Here is an 18,435-nt window from a genome sequence, read left to right as displayed (position 1 = left end):
ATACATTTATCCTATAAGTGAATAGGCAGACAAAACAATATTGCTTCAAGGTCTCTCAACTGGGAAGAATAGTCTAAATTTTGAGATTAATTTTATTTAAAAGTAATGTTGAGATACAAAACAGACCTGCATATAAACCACTTGCTTTTAAATTTATTGGACCAAAGGGAGCTATGACTGCCTGAAATAAAAGCTGCCTGTTCTATTGTATGCTTCAACTCCAGGACTAGAAGCAGAATTTGCTTGAAGCAACAGTATGTGCTAATTTCTTTCTTGTAGAAATGAGAAGAGCCAAGCAAAAAAACCAACCAAAGTTTGTCAATCATTTTGATGTCATGTTTCCTACAATATTCATACAAATTGTTAACAAAACAGAAAGCATACAATGGACACAGTAAAATTAAAATGTACTTCAACTGCCATACCCTCAGCTGGTATAAATCAGCACCATCCCATACACAGAGTGTCAAAAATTTCAGACTACTTAGCTACATGAAAGGAGAACTAATCTACCAAATCAGCACTTCCAGTATAACAGTGAGACAGGGACACTGTCACACAGCATTAATTATTTCAGTTACTCACTGGAGATCTCCTACAGGTGATGATAAAATGGAATCAAAGAAATGTAGGGTGGAAGGGGTCTCTGAAGGTCACCAAGTCCAGCCTCCTGCTAGAAGCAGTACTGTCACCAGCAGCAGATCAAGCCAGCAATTATTTTGGTCATTTCTTGAAAAACTGGAGGACACAGATTCCACAAGTCCTCCAGACACCATGGATATCCTGTGCTTTGAGGTTAGGATGTTATAATGACCTTTGTAGCACAAAACAGGCTATAAGAAATAAGATCCCCTGCCAACACCAGAACTGAGACTAGCAGTCTCAGAGGTGACTGAAATCAGTGGGCAGTAAGATTGTCATAGAAAAGAAAGAACAGAGAAGAAAGAAAGAAAAAAATAAATAGTTCAAGTGAGAATTATGAGAAGATACTCTCCAGGACAGAATTGCTCCTCCTGCTGCTGGAGATGGTAATTATTTCATTTGGGAATATGTATTATTTTTGCCTGAAGATACTTTTTAATTCCAGTTACTGTCTTCTCATATATCCTAACACTATTGCTCAGCAAAAAAAGAGGAGATATACTGCAGCCCTGGTTCTCCAGTGTTCTGGCATACACTGTAAAGCCCTCAGTGTTTTGGTCTAGGCAACTGTTCTTTTAATGTATGCCTAGAGTCAGTTTCAGGAGCAGCACTCAGTGCTCAGCTGTACACTGTGAAGTTTATAAATGAAAAATGCCACACTGCTCACATTCAAAATTGGGGAAGGCTATGCTTGGGTAAGACACATTCCATTGATTTGAATGAACTTTGAATCTGATGCAAGCAGGGATAAATTTTTATGCCTGTTGTGGTGGGTTGCCCCTAGCTGGATGCCAGGTGACCACAATAGACACTCTGTCACTGTCCTCCACCACTGGACACGGAATAAAAAATGTCACTAAAGGCTCCTGGTTGGAGATAAGGACAGGGAGAGATCACCCAGCAATGGCCATCACAGGAAAAATAGACTCAGCTTGGGGAAATTAGTTTAATTTATTCCCAATTAAAATGGCAGTAAGTTGATGAGAAAATAAAAAACAAACCTTAAAGAACCTTCCTCTCACCCCTCCTTTTTTTACAGACTCGACTTCACTCCTGATTTGTCCACCTCCTCCCCCTCAGCAGTGCAGGGGAACAAGCAAAGGGGGCTGCAGTCAATTCATCACACATCACATCATTGCCTCTGCTGCTCCTTCCTCCTCAGGGAGAGGACTCATCCTGTTCCTCCTTCCCCTGCTCCAGCAAGGGATCCCTCCCACAGGAGACAGACCTCCACAAACTTCTCCAAGATGAGTCCTTCCCATGGGCTGCTGTTCTCCATTAACTCTTCCAGGGTGGGTGTCTTCCCCAGGGTGCAGTCAGGAACAGACTGCTCCAGTGCAGGTCCCCCACAGGGTCAGAAATCCTGTCAGCAAACCTGCCCCAGTGTGGCTCCTCTCTCCACAGGCCACAGGTCCTGCCAGGAGCCTGCTCCAGTGTGAGCATCCCACAGGGTCCCAAGCTCCTGAATCTGCTCCCACAGGGGCTGGCAGGAAGCTGCTATCCTAGAGGTGCCACCATCATCACTGATGGTCTCAACCTTGGCCAGCAGTGAGTCTGTCTTGGAGCTGGCTAGCAGCTTCTGACAGAAGCCACCCCAGCCCAGCTACCAAAACTTCACAAACCCAACATACCTATGCAAACATCAGCTTTGCCCATGAGAAAAGGGTCACATACCTTCCCAGGTAAGGCAATTTCTCTGTGAGGATTTTGCATTAGTGGGTAGTGGAATAAAGCCAAAGTTTTCAGCCATTTTCAAAAGGATTAAATCAGCCAAATCTAAAAGAGGGCTTAGGTACCTGAAATACAATTTAAACAAACTGGTAATCTCAGCTCAGCACTATGATTCATAATACCAAATGAATTTCCACACAACACTGGAGGTACTTAAGCTTATTAGACACCTCCTGATCTGAAATATCCCTGGATGCATGCAATTTGGGGTTTAGTTTGTGACTAGAATGACACAGAAATGACCTCTAGCACGTCAGGGATAGTAGATACTCATAGTGAGACACATCCACGACACACAGCACAGCAGGTGGCTGGAGATATAACAGTAACAGAGGAAAACTAACAAAGCTGAAGCCTCCTTCAAACTGTAAATATTAAAAGAGGAAAGGAGAATATGGACCTTTTCCTGCTTTTATACTCCAGCTTTCAAGTTCTTACCTCAAGGGACCACCAGGTTCAACATCCTCCCTAAACTGAGGCAGTGCTGAGCTGCCTGTTTGCCACATTGCCTGTAAATGGGAGGGTTGCCCAGGCCTCCTGTCAGAGCACTGAGTGTACAGAGGGGAAATGGAAGAGTGCTGGTCTGAGAGAAGGACAGGGAAAACACAGTGAAATTTTTAAGTTGCATTTGTTGAGTGCTTTCAACATTCACATGGGAGACCCGTTTCCTATTTACATTTTATTCTAAGCAGTGATCAGAAAACAAACCAGAAACTGAAACTTTGGAAGAGTAGCTCTCAGCAGCCGCTCCACAAAGAGAACATCAAACTCTCGCTCATAACTCAGGTTTGTGGGCTCTGGAGATGGAGATCACACTAACCATGTGCCTTTTTCCTTTGCCTTTCTTGATACAGCACCATGCTGAGCATGCAGGTTTCTCATACTGCCCTGACAAGTCTGTAATGCTTTCTCATGTTCTCCACTGGATCTGTATTTAATAACCTGGAACCACAGGAACACAGCAGCATCCCAAAATGGGTGAATGTTGTAGACACTCCCCTGAAATGTTGGAGGTGCAGGAATTTAAAAACAAAAAAGAACTTGCTACCCCCTGCCATCGTGGATCACAAACTCATACTAAAATTTAGAATAACAAAGCACACTTGGCAAAAATTTCTTATAATAGTTCCAAGACTTTGGAGGCCACATTTCAGGGCTGAGACTTCCTTCAAAGCAGGAGCACATGTCCCAGGTTTTGTGTCTCTGATTAAAATGATGTTTCTCCCTCTTCTCCATAAACAGAAGAAAATTTCAAATCTAAATAATCCTGGAAGTACCCATCATTATAGCTCTTCCAGATGAGAAGTAATTTTCAATGTTGACTTTGGTTTTATTCTGGCCTAAGTTGTTATTTTGTGTAAGGATGTAAGACCACACAAATGATCCCACAGGACATGGTAGAAGCCATGGCAGTCTGAGATGACTCTCCTGGGAGGCTTCTGCATCCCTGCCTGGTGCCACAGTATCAGTCAAGGAACTGCTTCTATTAAAGACAATGCTAAACATGCCTGATTGGCTCTAATAGTGCTTCCTTGAGTTACAGTAACATTCTAGCCGCAATGAAATGAAGGAAATCTTAGTGCATGAAAATTTTGCAGCTGTGTTCTTGAAAATTTTTGAGAGAGGACTATTTCCCGGCTATTCATATTTTTATTATTATGGTGTCTGAAAGTCTGTACCTACGTCAGAAACCCTACACCAGAATCCCTACATACATGCCTTTGCTCTCCTATCAAGAGCAACAAAAGCCAAAACCACCTTTCCCTGAAAGAACTAGCTGTGTGAGCACGTGAGAAATTTTAAAAATTCAAAATTTGCTGTGTAGAGAAACCCTATTGAATATATATAGTGTGGATTGCAGCTGAAACATTTGCAGTTTGAGTTAATTGATAGAGAAGCTAGCTATATATAAATCTGGAAAATTGAAAGAGAAATAAATCATATCCAATATAAATTAATTATTTGAAATGTCCTTACATATGTCTATTTCTCAAAATTTTTACTGTTAATCATAATTTTGTGGGGGTATGGGGAAGAGGGAACAAACTGTGGAATAATCAGATCGTTTACCTTTATAAAATGTATCCTCCTTGTGCTGTAGTTGCTAAACTTAGCAGAGGGCAATTAAAGGAGGCAGAGGTCCAAGAGAAGAGCTTCCAAAGAAGCAGGATCCTACTAATTTTAAAACAGCTAAATAAACCCATCAGTGTCCGACTCTTTCATATGGTGCTTCACACTATGCCTCACTTTTAATGATAGCATTTACTGAAAACACCTATGCCATACATTTGCTTAAAAATTGTATGTGATTTTTGATCTCTAAGTGGAAGAGAAAATAAGTGACAAAGGCAGATTTAATGGTAACACAGATCTGACGATGTTTAAAATTATTCTATTGTATCATATATAAATATAATATGTTGGAAATGAGGGGGGAAAACCCCAAAGAACAGATATTATTTATCAAAACTAAGCATGAAGCATCACACTATAATGATAACTGCAAGTATGGAAAATTATAACAAAGCTATCAAAATTCAAAAAGCAATGCAGAAAAAGCATTGCAGTCAGAAAAAAGAACAGCAGCTCAGGGAGATGAGGACACGGGAAAAAGATGAAGGAAGTTTGCATATGTAGGGATGAAAGGGAAGAATAAAACTACATAAAGTGAAAAATCTTAACTGCAATAAATTCAATTTCCTCAAAGTTTTTCCAAGAAAAGACAATGAATGCACATCTAGTACTGTACAGTGTTGTTTATGTGATTCATACTCTCTGAAAATATGCAGACAAGTAGAGGCAATAGCAAGACAAACAGTTTTCCAGAAATTATTGAAATTTATCACACTTATTCAAAGCATCTATGTTGAAACATTTCCTTGCAAAAGAAAGACCCACAGGTAATTTGCAAATTAAAACTAAAACCCTCTTCATTTTTGCATAGACACTTCCTGAATGAGATTGTATGCCCCATACAGTTTTCATGGTGAGTCCTATATTTTGCATGCTGGAAGGATAGGACAAGCCATTGAGCAACACAGGTCTTTGGCTCTGCTGACTGTTCCAAAGGATTAAGTTAAATATTACTTGAAGGACCATCTGTAGATCCCACAAAAGAAAAAAAGGATGAATGAATGAATGAAAGCAGAGATATTTGTCTTAGAAAAAAACTCAAGATGTCATCTACTCTACTTTTTTGCCTTAGGCAGAATGGCCTTTATCTGAGGCATATGTGAGCTACATTAGGCATATCTCAGCTATATTTTCTTAGTGTGTGTGGAGATCTCGGTAAGCTCCATAGGCATTCTATCCCAGTGCTCAGCATCATTAGTTACTGTGATTTTCCAGTTTATTCATGATCTCAGAAACTTCTGGCCCAGTGAATTCCTATGGTTGTGAATGCAGGGGTAGTACTGTGATGTGTCTGTATGACAACTGAGCATACATGAATTTACTGGTTCCATGATCATTGCCAGATAAGTAGTGCAGAGTTGGTCTGGAATTTCCTCAGCAACACACTGCAGTTTGGGGTATACTTTCTGGTTTGTATTTTTAAGATGGCAAATAATTTTCTGGTTTTCAAAAAACAGCCAATATATGTTAATAAAATCAGGAAAAAATTACAAGGAAATGTATTTTTCTGACAGTATGAAAACTACTACAAAAACATCTGTAACAGGTTGGTACATAAAACCTAGTGATCTCTTGTGGGGATAATGGTAATGAAACTCGTAGAACTTCAAATGTGGGATCCTGGTTTGAACAATCACCAAGCCACAACACAGCACATGGAAACTTATGGCTCCCAGAAACCAAATTATTTTTGGACAGAGACAGGAGGAAACACCTTTCTTAGGTCCAAATTTATCTATCCATCCATACATCCATCCATCCATCCATCCATCCATGAGCAAAGCCTAGCATTTCAATGCTGAGCCAAAAAGCCAGGAGAGTATCCAAACCTATCCTGAGAAAGAAGTCTTTTAAACCTCTTTTGTTCCTTCTCATTTTTTTGTCATCTCTGGTTCTCTGCTATGCACAGGCATTCTGGCAGGAGAGGAAGAATGGAATAATATAAACAGACAGGACAATGTAACAGGTACAGCACCGTCAGCTCCACAAAAGTACAAATTAAACTATTCCTAGACCTTACTGCAAGAATTCCAGGTAGGTCACACCACATGGTCTCATTAAAGTTATTACCACTCCTAGAAAACCTGTCCTGGCCAGATTTGATCAAATTACAAGTAGTTTTCCAACTGCAGAGCAGTCAGATGGCTGTGGAAAACACTTGCTTCCAAGTCTCAATACCCACTACTTGGTTTTGGGTCCAAATGGAGCTGAAGGATAGATCAGATCCCTAAGATTATGGCTGAGAGAGATTTGTAAGCTGAAATTCACTGCCAATAACAAAGGCCAGCTGCTCCCGTCTTCTGCTGAGCTTGCTTATATATCCCTTTTTGGGTTTTTTAGATATGTGTCTCCTGCTATGGGGACTGATTGCACATAACTGATGCTGATGCCTTGTGGTGAGGCTTCTAGCACTGCCCTGTGTTTCAGGTCCAAGACACTTTGTCAGGTCCAGTTCCAATGCCTGTGAAGTCTGTGCCCCCAACTTTCATGACTGCTTGTATTCTGTGCTTGCTATTCCAGTGGTTACTCTCTTTCCAGACCTTAGACCTGTTTCTGGAGTTCCTGGGGAAGAGAGAAGGGGAAAAGCCCAAAAGCTACCACTGCATTTTTTGCAAGTTCTGAACTGCAGAGCTTTCTGTATTTCCACCTCTCTTAGAGGAGCTGGTGGTACATGCTGTAACACTGAGGAACACTGCAGTAAGTCCCTGTTTGTACCTGTCACTGTCTGTTTCCTTCTCACGGGGAGAGGAAATGTGACAGCGCCCAACCAGTGGCATAGGACACAACAGGAAGCTGTCTTATATCATTGCCAAGCTATTTTTGACTCAAAGAGCAAATGTGAAACACAGTCCAAGAGATAAGCCACCCAAACATGCTAAATTGCAGCTCTTCTAAGTACCAGCAGGGAAGGCAAGCAAGGATATCTATGCAAAAGGGTTAATATCACTCTAATACAATGACTCAATATGACTGAGCCCCTTAAGTATGTTTTAACTAATGAGTACTTAACAACTCATAATTATAATATTCAAAGCAGTAAATGAAAACATATAATTAAGATACACACATAGGAAGGTCAGAACTCTTTGGTACTTGTGAAAACTGGAGAAATGAAGTGATTCGATGACAGGAAAGAGGTAGACCCCAGGCTTTCTCTCTAGGGCATGCTTTCATGGATTGTATTGCACCTCAGCAAATATTAGCAAAGGATATGTTTTATATTTTTATGCCTCTCCTTGAGTCATCAGATGCATCAATGCATACCCAAAAAAGTCTGTGTTGAATAGTATTCCTATGATGGGATTTCATATTGTATCTCTCTCACTTACCCTGAGGAAGCCAGGCCTCTGATCAGTCTCTAGACATTTCCCATGTCTAAAATTATGTTTCAATCAGATTTTAGAGGCCAACTGAATTATGTCACATTATGTCTATTTTCTAGAGGCTTTGGATCACTTTTAAAATATGAATTGCTTAATAATGAACAAAGAATACAAATTTATGTCAGCTGACTTTGTTGACTAAGGGCCATACTATATCACTGGTTTTGCAGTGTGTAGTGTTCAGCAAAAATGGACTGATCCATGGTATAAATATCCAGTAAAGAAACACCAGGTATTTTGATTATGAACAGCAGTAACAAGCAGCAGTTATATCAAGGATTTGCTGCCAATAACCTTTATAATTAGAGGGAAATCCCAGATTCAGTTAAGTGTTTCCTTCTTTACCCATAGACTTTGGGAACATTACTGCATTAAATGGCAGACAATACAAATAATATTTCATAATGTTCTGGGGAGTGTTTTTCAAATGTAGTACTCTTGATCTTTACCAGCTGTTGAATCAAATTTGGCATAAGCCTATTTCTTTGTGTACAGCCTGCAAACAATGTGGATTGTAAAATGAGTAGGGCACAAACCCAATTTCAATTGCAGGCTGGGATTCCCCTATGCTTTTACATGGAAACTTGGTTGGTAACTGTGTTTCCCATTGGGTGAGGCATGGAGACCATGCCCATAGCATTTCATCTTTGAATACTAGAATATTACATGAGCTCTAAAGCCAAGCCATTAAAATAAAAAAGGAGAAATAAATCATAACACAAAATAAAAGTTTAGTTGTTCATTTGCCATTCAATGCACAACTGTATATTTTTTATGCTGTTTAAAATTTCAAGTAATACTGGCATAAACATCCTATATTCTTTTTTTTTCCCTTTCTGTACTGAACAGATGCACAGTTTGTGTTACAGTAATGAAACCTGAATATTGCACAAGGCAATTCAAGGATATATTGCTGAATATCCATGGTAAATTAAGAATGATTCATAAAGTTGTGATAGTTCAGTGAAGATGTTTTGCAAGTCATATACCTCAAAATAGTTATGTCACTCTTTCCCTCCTAAGTACGACCAGTGCTTTACTCTGACAAAGAGTAACCATGGAGGTCAAAACTGCTCACAAATCTCTAGTGGACACAGCCACACCAAGACCTAGTCTACTGGTCAAACTCAACAGTTTCAGTTATTAAACCTGCCAAAAAACTGACAATACCCATGGTTTGAAAAATGCAGAAAAATGCAAATTAATTGCTTTTCATATCCCTCTTGCCTTATGAAGAGCCACTCAGCCTCAAGTTTGAATGCAAAAGAGAAATTTACTGTACCAACTTCTGGGAAAACTTCTTAAGAAAAAAAAATAATTTTCTATAATATTCACTTGTGACAACAGCAGCTGCAGAAATCTCTGATAGTTTCAAAGTTACAGTATCTCATTATCACATTAGGAAATTGCTAGAAACAAGTAATTTATTCTCTACTTTGTGATCTGATGTGCTACAGCAGAAGGGAGCACACACATATTTCACACAGACAAAGGCAAACTGTAACCCCTGACTAGTGCCCCTATGAGGAACACTGAGTTACACATCATGGGGTAGATTGACTGCTCCCTTTTAGAACAACTCATGAGCTGGATTGAGCCCACAAATCATGGTCAGTTATGCAGAGAAATTGAAGTTACTTTCAAAGTAAAAGGAAGAATTTTCCTCTAACAATCTTGTGATGAGATCCTAAAGTTCATGTAGCTTAAAGTGCTTTGCACTAGATTGAAAATGCTATCCTGGCAGTCATTTATCCTGTTGAGATCATTATTGTTCCCTCTGTGAAAAATTTTTTATCTTAAAAAGTCATTAAGTCATTCAAGATTCTACTGACTACAACTAGCAGAAACATCACATCCAGAACATAAACTGAATCCTGTCCATAATATCACAAATGATTGATTGATTGATTCTGCTATACTGGAAACAATGTATTTCTCCCATAAATAAGAAAAATAAAACACGCCTCTCTCAGTTAATCACTCTTCAGTATTGGAAAAGGTGTAAGACACACTCTTGAAGGTAAAGAAAGGGATCCAGTCTGCCAAACCTCAGGATTGTGACTAAAGGCAATTAGTGAATCAGATTTCATAACATACATACCTAAGGTTTGACAGAGAAAGAGACACCCGTTAAGATCCCCAGAGGTGAATCCTATCCCCTGGACTGAAACCCACCACGAAAGGTTACTAATGATTTTTACATGCTGAGTCTGATAGTCCTGCACTCTTTGGAGGGATAAATTAGAATGGTAAATCATTTCTATTTTAAACACTCATTGCAGCAGACCAAGGAGCATAAATTATTTAAAATACATGTGTATTTGCATTCATGAACATAAGTACATAAAAATTCTTGAAAAGTATTGAGGTACATCTAGAGATTAATCTCTTATGGCTATATTTTATTATTCTAAAAACATCTAGGTAGACAGAGACTACAGAACTTGCATACAGAAACATTAACTATAGTACACACATATTTAAATATAGAGAGGGGTTTTTTTTCTCAGTCTGGTATTTTATAAGCCTCTTTATTCCTACTGTTTTTCTAGGATACACATATTAAATATAGAATAAATTGCTTTAACATGAACTTAATATCTCTGTAGTACCACCACATTGAAACAATCTTTAGAATGTCTCACTGCTTGTCCTAAATACTGGCATCTTCAAGCAGAAGTTTATACAGACAGCCAAATTCTTTCATACTATCAATTTCACATCTCTGTAGCCAGTGCAGTTATCATCCTCCAGTAAGACTGAAAGTCAGATTGCCTATTATTTAATTCCTTTTTTTTTTAATCTTTCCATGTACTCTATCTAAGCTTACAGTTTCAGAATGCCAAGAATTGCAGAATATCTCCATACTGCCCCTTTGCGGGGATAGTTGGAATCATACAAAATCCAAAGCTATTAAAGAGATGGTATGGTTCACACTCCTTTCATGCACATACAGAAGTCATTAAATTTAATACTGAAGTTACATTCAACCCACAAAATGAAAAACATGTTCTATTCTTTCTCATGTTTAATTCATTTATTCACAACAAAGTCAGTGTTTCATATATTCCTAACATAATTAGCGATTTCTGAAACCTCTCATTCCTCCATCTCACATCTCTTTGGCACCACTGCTGTTGTAAGAACTGACTCTGGAAAAGTAATGAATATGAACAAAATATTGTTTTCAAATACAAAAGAGATTTTAAACTAACAGCAGCAGTTGCAAACAGTGTAAAGATGCATTTTCCTACACCCTTTCAGAGTAATTTTTGTTACTTTAGATACTTAATTCAGAATTACAGGAATATAAAGTTAATGTTCAGGACAGCTGAAATATTTTTCTCTTTTTGCTTTCTTGCTTTTCCTACAATTATTTTGGCAGCACATAACTACTATATTAATAGACAGCAAATTGGAACAAGTAAGAGATTACCTGAGAACATGAAAGTCCACATTCTTCAATCCTGGGAATAATCTGACAATCAGCATTCCAAAAAAGAATTACTAGAAGAATCTGAACATAAATACTTATCATCCTAAATTGAAAAAAAAAATACAAAAAGCAAAACTTCAGAAGAAACCTTCTACTCTGACAATTCTCCCCCTCGTGCCAAAACTTTAATATGAATTTTAGTCCCTCCCCCAGCACCTCTGAGCTCCTCCCTCTAAAACTTTCCAAAGACAGAACATTGCTACTTCTGGGAAATATAAAGCATGCTCAACTCATGTTCCAAACTAAAAAATAGGAAACAGTGATTTCTGACAATCACAGTAAAAGCCTCTTCCTTCTGGATTTCATCATATCAGCATTAGATCACTTTCAACAGATTTCCTTTTGTAAATTCCATATATAAATGGAAATTTTGTTTCTAGAGTGATGTACCAGACAAGTTCACAGGTATTCAAATGAATTCTTATTTTCCTGTTTTTCTACTGCTTTTAACAAAAAGAAAACCAGCTTTGCTGAGGTGGGTGGTATTGGAAGACTAGTTTCTTTTTTTTCATCAGCAGGAATACTACATTCCTTTTACCTAGAAATCTATGCTTTGAACTTATTTCTGTTATTATCTAATTGTATCAATAGAAACATCTTGTTCTATAGCCTATGTCCATCTTTGAGAAATAGGCATGTTTTTTCAAAGCTCAACACCATCAACTTTGAAAGCAGGGTAGGAGTGAGTCCCTATACCTCAATATCTGTCAGCATAACAGAATGCCCAGGAATGCCTCTCTGGGTGCTACATTTCACATAGTCTCACTAACCTTTGTAAGGAACCAGCATTTCAAAAACACACTCTCTACTCTGCCAACATATCTACTGTGCTTGTATTTCAGATACTTCATGTGAGTCCAGTTTGCCAATTTTCCAAGAAGATTTTATGTCTTAGATAAGCAGCATCAATCACCATACTCTACAAAATGTAATTTAATTTTTTTGGTTAAAAAACAACAATTAAATTTTGTCATCTTATAGAAGCTTGGACATTAATGAGTTAATGTTGTTGTGCCTCAAACACTGATGGCCACTCAAGCAGGCAAGTTAGAAGAGGTGGTGGCTGGAAAGGGAGGCCGTATGGAGGTAGGGCAGCACCTTTCTGTGGCCCACTTCCCTCTTCTGGTCCATGGTGACCACATAAAGCACAGAAGGAGTCAGGAGCTATCAAGCGTCAGTACAGCAGAGGTGGATTGAGACCACCAAAATACCCTCAAAGCCCCCTGGCCCATCACCAAATAGGTCCAGAAAAACTTTGACCACAGGCATCAATGGATCCTGAGTACTCACAGGAGTGGAATGTGGCACATCTATGCACAAAAAAATCGAGATCAAAAATCTGCCCACTCTACTCTCCTGTACCTAAGAGGATCAGTAACAAAAGCATAGAAGAAATAAAAAAGAAGTGAAATATCCTGCTTCCATGGATTATTTTAACATGTATACTGACAAGTTCCAATTACCTTGATCTTACAGATTTACCGAACCAAAAGCGACATGCACATCATTTTAACAGGTTTTAATAGTTGCTTCTGGAATTTTCTTAAATGTATTTGTGAAACAACCCTTTGCATCTCTTTATCCTTTGGTTTTCAAAACTTCTTGAAGCAATGAGTTGTACAATTAAACTATTTTATTTGCTTTGTTTGGATTTTAAAACTGCTTCCAAATAGTTCAGTTGGGTTTCCCCTTGTTGCTTTAAAAAATAAAGAATACCCATTCTCATCTCACCTTTGCCGAAATAGTCACAGCTGTCTTGTTTTCCAGCATGCTTCTCCTATATTTTCTATGGTAAGCAATGTACCTCTTCATTTTTACTATACCCTTTAGTAAGATGGAGGTCCTGCAGGAGTGAGCAGTTCATGGATGTTTTACTCTCTAGAAAATGCCATTTTGACTCTCCTTACTGTATAACTTACCTCCAGTGTCCACAGAAATTAATGGTGTGATTCACCTTACGAAATTTTATTCTCTTACTGTTTCTGGTATTTCTTAGTGCACCTCTATCACATTCTGAATAAAGTTGATCATAGCACAGCTCTAAGAATCTACTCTTTCTATGCAGGAACAGTGTTTCAGTCAAGACAGTTTCTGTGGACTGAAGCTGTTATTGAGTTCAACAGGCAACAACCTTATTGTTATTTGCTTCATATGAACCTTTTTTTTAAATCATGTCTAAACTAGCTACTTTACTGTTCCTGCATCATTTGTATCATGGAATTACTGTGTTCATCCACTGTTTATATTACATCAGGTTTTGGAATCCCCATTAAGAATCTCACTAAAAGCTGGGCAGTATAATTGACCCATGCAACATTTTTTGAAAACTATCAGTTGTGTAGAAGCATTGATGCATTTGAAATTTAGAGGGACAATATCCCTTAGGTTCCCTGCTCAAATGGGACTCTAATTCTTGATCATAATTTTTAAAATAATTTCTTGTTACTTTCTATGCCTTACCTATATTTTAATCTACATTTATATTTATTTTCATGCATTCATTATTTTATCCCTGAAGAACAGATGATAGCAAAAGATACTGTTCTGTTTCTACCAATGTTCAGAAAAAAGATTCCATCTTTTTTCTTCATCTTCACAAAAAAGTCTCTTAAAAAACCCTTCATAGAAAGGGCCTCCTTTTGCACTTCGGTAATACAGATATTTTACACCCTAAATATTTATTAGAGCACTGGTCAAGAACACAGAAAAGAATCTAAACATTCAACAGTCCAAGAAGGTTTGAGTCCAAATCTTGCACATTTCAGGATGGTGGCTTGGTTGTTCAGGGTGTTTTCAACAAAATGCAGAGGTAGACTTTAGAGTACAGAGTGAAATCCAGTATTTCACATTCCCCGTTCTCTCTTGGGTCAAGTTTATCTCTGAACCATCAGCTCAGGTACCTTTTTCTTAATTAGACTGCCTTCACAAGTTTTGCACACTCAGATACATACTTGGCCCACTTCAAAAGAGAACATAATTCCACCACTGGTCAAGGGTGTACGGGAAACATTTGAAAATGAAAGCTAGGACAGATGCATCACCAGACATACCTAAGCAGCCAGAAACGGATTTTGTGACCCGATGTGTTGAAGTTTAAGCATAGAGCTCCAAAGAGGTTTCTGCTTTGGCTACATTATTTTTTGCCTTTGTTAAATTAATGTCAGTGTCTATGCTGGAAGGCATGTCCCTGTCACATCCACATTGGAGAAGTCCCAGCCTTCTTTGGAGCACAATAGCTGCGTTCACAGTACATTTTGCAAGAGGATCCTGTGACATATCACTACATACCTCCCAGTTTCAGCAACACGGGCACACATACCATACTTTAACTATAATAACAGCCCCCTGGCTATTATTTTAACTGTGTGCAGCTGTATTGCCTGCTCCAAGCAACAGGCATCTTGCCTAAGGACCACTCATATCAACCATGAGACAGCTGTTTGTAACTTCAGCTTCTTGTCATGTCAGGCATGTTGTGGAGTGGTGCAGTGTGAGGTGCTACTGTCATCCCAACAAAACACTCCCAAGGGATTCAGAGCTGCTTGGGCATTGCACTTTTCTGGGATAATGCCTGTATCTCCTGTCCAGAGGGAGCCTGTGCAGCCAGGGCAGGTATGCTGCAGAGGTACCAGCAGGGCACCCACACCCCTGAGAGGCACCAGACAGGCTGGTGAAGCAAGCTGCCCAGAGCTTCTGTATTCAACAAGTTACTGATTCTCTGTCCAAAGACAACCACCACTCATTTCATCTGTGTGATTCAAAGGGACCCTCACTCTCCTCCTCGCCCTGTCCTTTTCCTTCAGGAGTTACAAGTATTCAGCAATGAGGACAAACGTCATAACAGGCAGCACCTTAGGTATACTGCTTACAACCTAGGTACAACCCAGAGATGCTGAAGACTTTCTTTTCCAAAGATTAGAATCATACAATCATAAAGTGGGCTAGAAGGGAATTTTAAAGATAATCTGGTTCCAAGTTTGGTTGCTGAAAGTCCCATGAATTATTAAAGAAATAAAGAAAATGTCTTCTTAAATTATTAAAGAAAATAATTTTAGACCTCTATGAAATTGTTACTAAAATTATTAAAGAAGAAAGCTAAAAACTTCAGTGTTCAAAAAATCTACTTAGAAAAAAGTAAAACAATAAAAAATAAAGCATATGCACAACTCTCCAAAATTTTTGTTGACAATCTATATACTTTTATGAACCTAAAGCTCAGAGAAACTGGAATGATTAGCACATATGGAGAGGATGCAACTAATAGTAAATAATTCATGCACCATATGCACACAATTTTTTATTTTTCAGGCAATACTTCAGTCTGCTTTTTTCCTTTATTTTACCCAGGGATTTTTTTAAGCTAGGAACCTAACTCCTGGTAAAAGCTAAGCAGTAGCCCATGGCATTAATTCTAGTGATACCCAGGAAGGCAGGAAATGGCACATTTCCAAGCAGAAACCCTTCTAACATTGCACATACACATTTACTTCACCAGGCTGACCTCAGAGAGGGATGTGATTTTTGTCCTCTGCACAGGCTTTCTAGCTGGGCTATGGAAACAAATCATCTACCAGCAGATCCTAATAAAAGCTTCAAACTGTCAAGATTTACTCTGTGTCAAACATCAATACAAAAAATCCTTTGGTAAAGAAGGGCATATGGGCAGGGGGTGTTGTTGAGTTACAAAAACAAGAGACACACAGAGATTTACAGTGAAACTTTCTCTGCCTGAGAAATGTTTTCATGTCAGCAGCCAGCCCTACCTTAACTATGATTATAAAAGCCTGCCTCTTACCTCCATGATTTTCCTTCTTGCAGGGTATGAGGAAATTCAGCCTCCAGAGAGGTATCATGGTGGGGCTCCTAGTTTACCAGGCATGCAGGGAGAAGTCCTGCACCTGGCAGATTGTCCAGTCTCCTCTGTGCTGACCAGAGCAGGAAAGGAGCCATGGCCAGGCAGGGAGCCCTGGGATGTTCATCTTCACTGGAAAGCAGAATCTGTGGCTGGCAGCTCTATTACAACATTTTTTTTTATTCCCATCTATTCCTCACCCTTGTTAATCTAAAATGACTAAAAAGCCTCAGATACAGTCGTATATCTCAACCATTCCCATTACAGGGTCAATCCAAATTTTAACTCAATCATCTTGTTTAGCCTATTTGGTTTTTCTCTTTTCTTTTTGATGAATGCTATTTTCTTCACTTTTTATTAAAACACTTTAATTCCCCAAGAGAAATGCAAATATCTCATATTATATATCCTTAGTCTCTTCATAGTCACTCCTGACAGAAAAAAAAACAAAAACAAAAACAATCAGGAGCTGTTTAAAAGCCTCTCACTCTTTAGAAGAGAGCACCTCAAACCATTTGACTCAAAGGATGTTAAAGTGTCTTTGTCTGCTTTGTTGGTATAAGCATTTTGTGGAGAGGAAATTCCATCAGCTGTGCAACTTCCCTTAATTTCTTTTCCCACCCAAATAATTCACAAAATTAATATCTACTTACATCTAACCTGGATAACTAAAGCCAATCTTCACTTAACAGAAAACAGAGATAATCTCTTAAAAATACAGATTCAGTTAAACAAAGGCAAAGTGTTTTACCACATAAAGTAAAACAAACCATTAAGGAAATGGTTAAGTTACATTTACACTATTCTACATATTAATATGTTTCTACTTTAAATGATTCATGAAGAATTTCTACACTGTCTACAGTTTTTTTCCAGTTTCATGCTTGAGATTTAGAAAGTTAGATGTTTATTTTTAGGTACAACTGTCACTATTTCTTTGCAACTTTCAAAAAAATAGTGTACCATCAAACCCTACCTTGTAAAATTGGTAGGATTGTAGCAGACATATAATTCATTATCTGCTACACTGACAGAATGGTCACACAAGTACCACCAGTAAAGGCATGAAATCCTGCAATATTTAAGAAACAGCAGCTGCAGCCTGTGGTTGTTGATGTAGTAGTCTGGACCAAAAGAACACCCTACTATTTTAGGTGGACAGGGATGTTGCTGTATACATCCTCTTAAAAAGCACTGCTCTGCACTTCAAAGAGTCCCCTCTATGTATTTAAATCCCATAATAACTGTCAGCAAAAGAAAAGAAGGATGCTAGTGTACCTGAAAGGCTCCATACACTACACATCTTTCTCACTTTCTTTCCCCTTCTCAAAAGCCAGGAGTTAAGCTTGGCAGCATACCCTGAACAAATGACCTGAGTTACTTCAGATTAAAAAAGAATGAACTTTGAAGTCTCTAACCTTTCAAAACCCAACAATAAAACAATAAAACAGGAAAAAATACCCTCACCACCTTGTCAGCAGCTATCACCCTGGTTATACCAGAATTCCTATTAACATGAAGATTCTGATAGCGTTTGAAGTCTACCCCATTGTACACACAGTTCAGCTGTAAGAAAAGGTCATCTGTATGGGGGATGTCCCTTGTTTCAGGGCAGCTACATTTCTTAGGTTTTAAAGACAGTTAGGAAGATAAATAAATGAAAAGTAATGTATCTAAAAGTAAAAAATTTTAAAACCCTCTTTCAGTATCAGTAGTATCTCCTGTTATTTGGCTGCTTATGTTTGTTGGATGTTTTTGTTTTTAGCTAGTACCTTATGTGTCCCAGCACTCAGAAAAAGCCTCTTCCCATTTTAATAGTCCAGAAATTGAATTTTAATGGGAAAGAATATTATGTTGTCACCTCTCAGATTAGAATGTCAATCCACATTCCCGAGTTTCCACATAATAAAGACTTTTATTTATATAAAAGCAATAAGATGCAGAACAACTTTACAACTCCTACAAAAGTGAAGTATAAGCAAAAACATCAATTATGACTTGTACTCATAACTTTACAAAAGCATTTATCAGTCACACTGACTGCATAATTGCAGTTATAACAATCTCTTGCAAGTATATGAAGCCTACTACATATTGCAATATTTTACTTTGTCATCAGCATAAATCCATGTGACTCATTACCTTTTTCTAAAGGTATTTTCTAAACACTAGGCTACAGATACAAACAGAAAAGACAC

The 18,435-nt window shown here is 38.3% G+C and overlaps 1 protein-coding gene across 1 annotated transcript in view; it reads right to left on the bottom strand.

Annotated features, from left to right (window-relative positions):
- IL17REL (interleukin 17 receptor E like) overlaps positions 1 to 11,685 on the bottom strand; it is a 43,668-nt gene extending 31,983 nt beyond the window's left edge. The window contains exon 1 of the mRNA XM_063394938.1: positions 11,326 to 11,685. Within this exon, the coding sequence (XP_063251008.1) occupies positions 11,326 to 11,427 (102 nt within the window). The 5' untranslated portion in view covers positions 11,428 to 11,685. The remainder of the gene's footprint in view (positions 1 to 11,325) is intronic.
- Between the last annotated feature and the right edge of the window lie 6,750 nt (positions 11,686 to 18,435).

The sequence above is a fragment of the Prinia subflava genome, chromosome 4 (assembly GCF_021018805.1).
Source record: "Prinia subflava isolate CZ2003 ecotype Zambia chromosome 4, Cam_Psub_1.2, whole genome shotgun sequence".
NCBI lineage: Eukaryota > Metazoa > Chordata > Aves > Passeriformes > Cisticolidae > Prinia > Prinia subflava.
The sequence above is the reverse complement of the archived record's forward strand: the minus strand, read 5'-3'. Positions and strand labels throughout refer to the sequence as shown.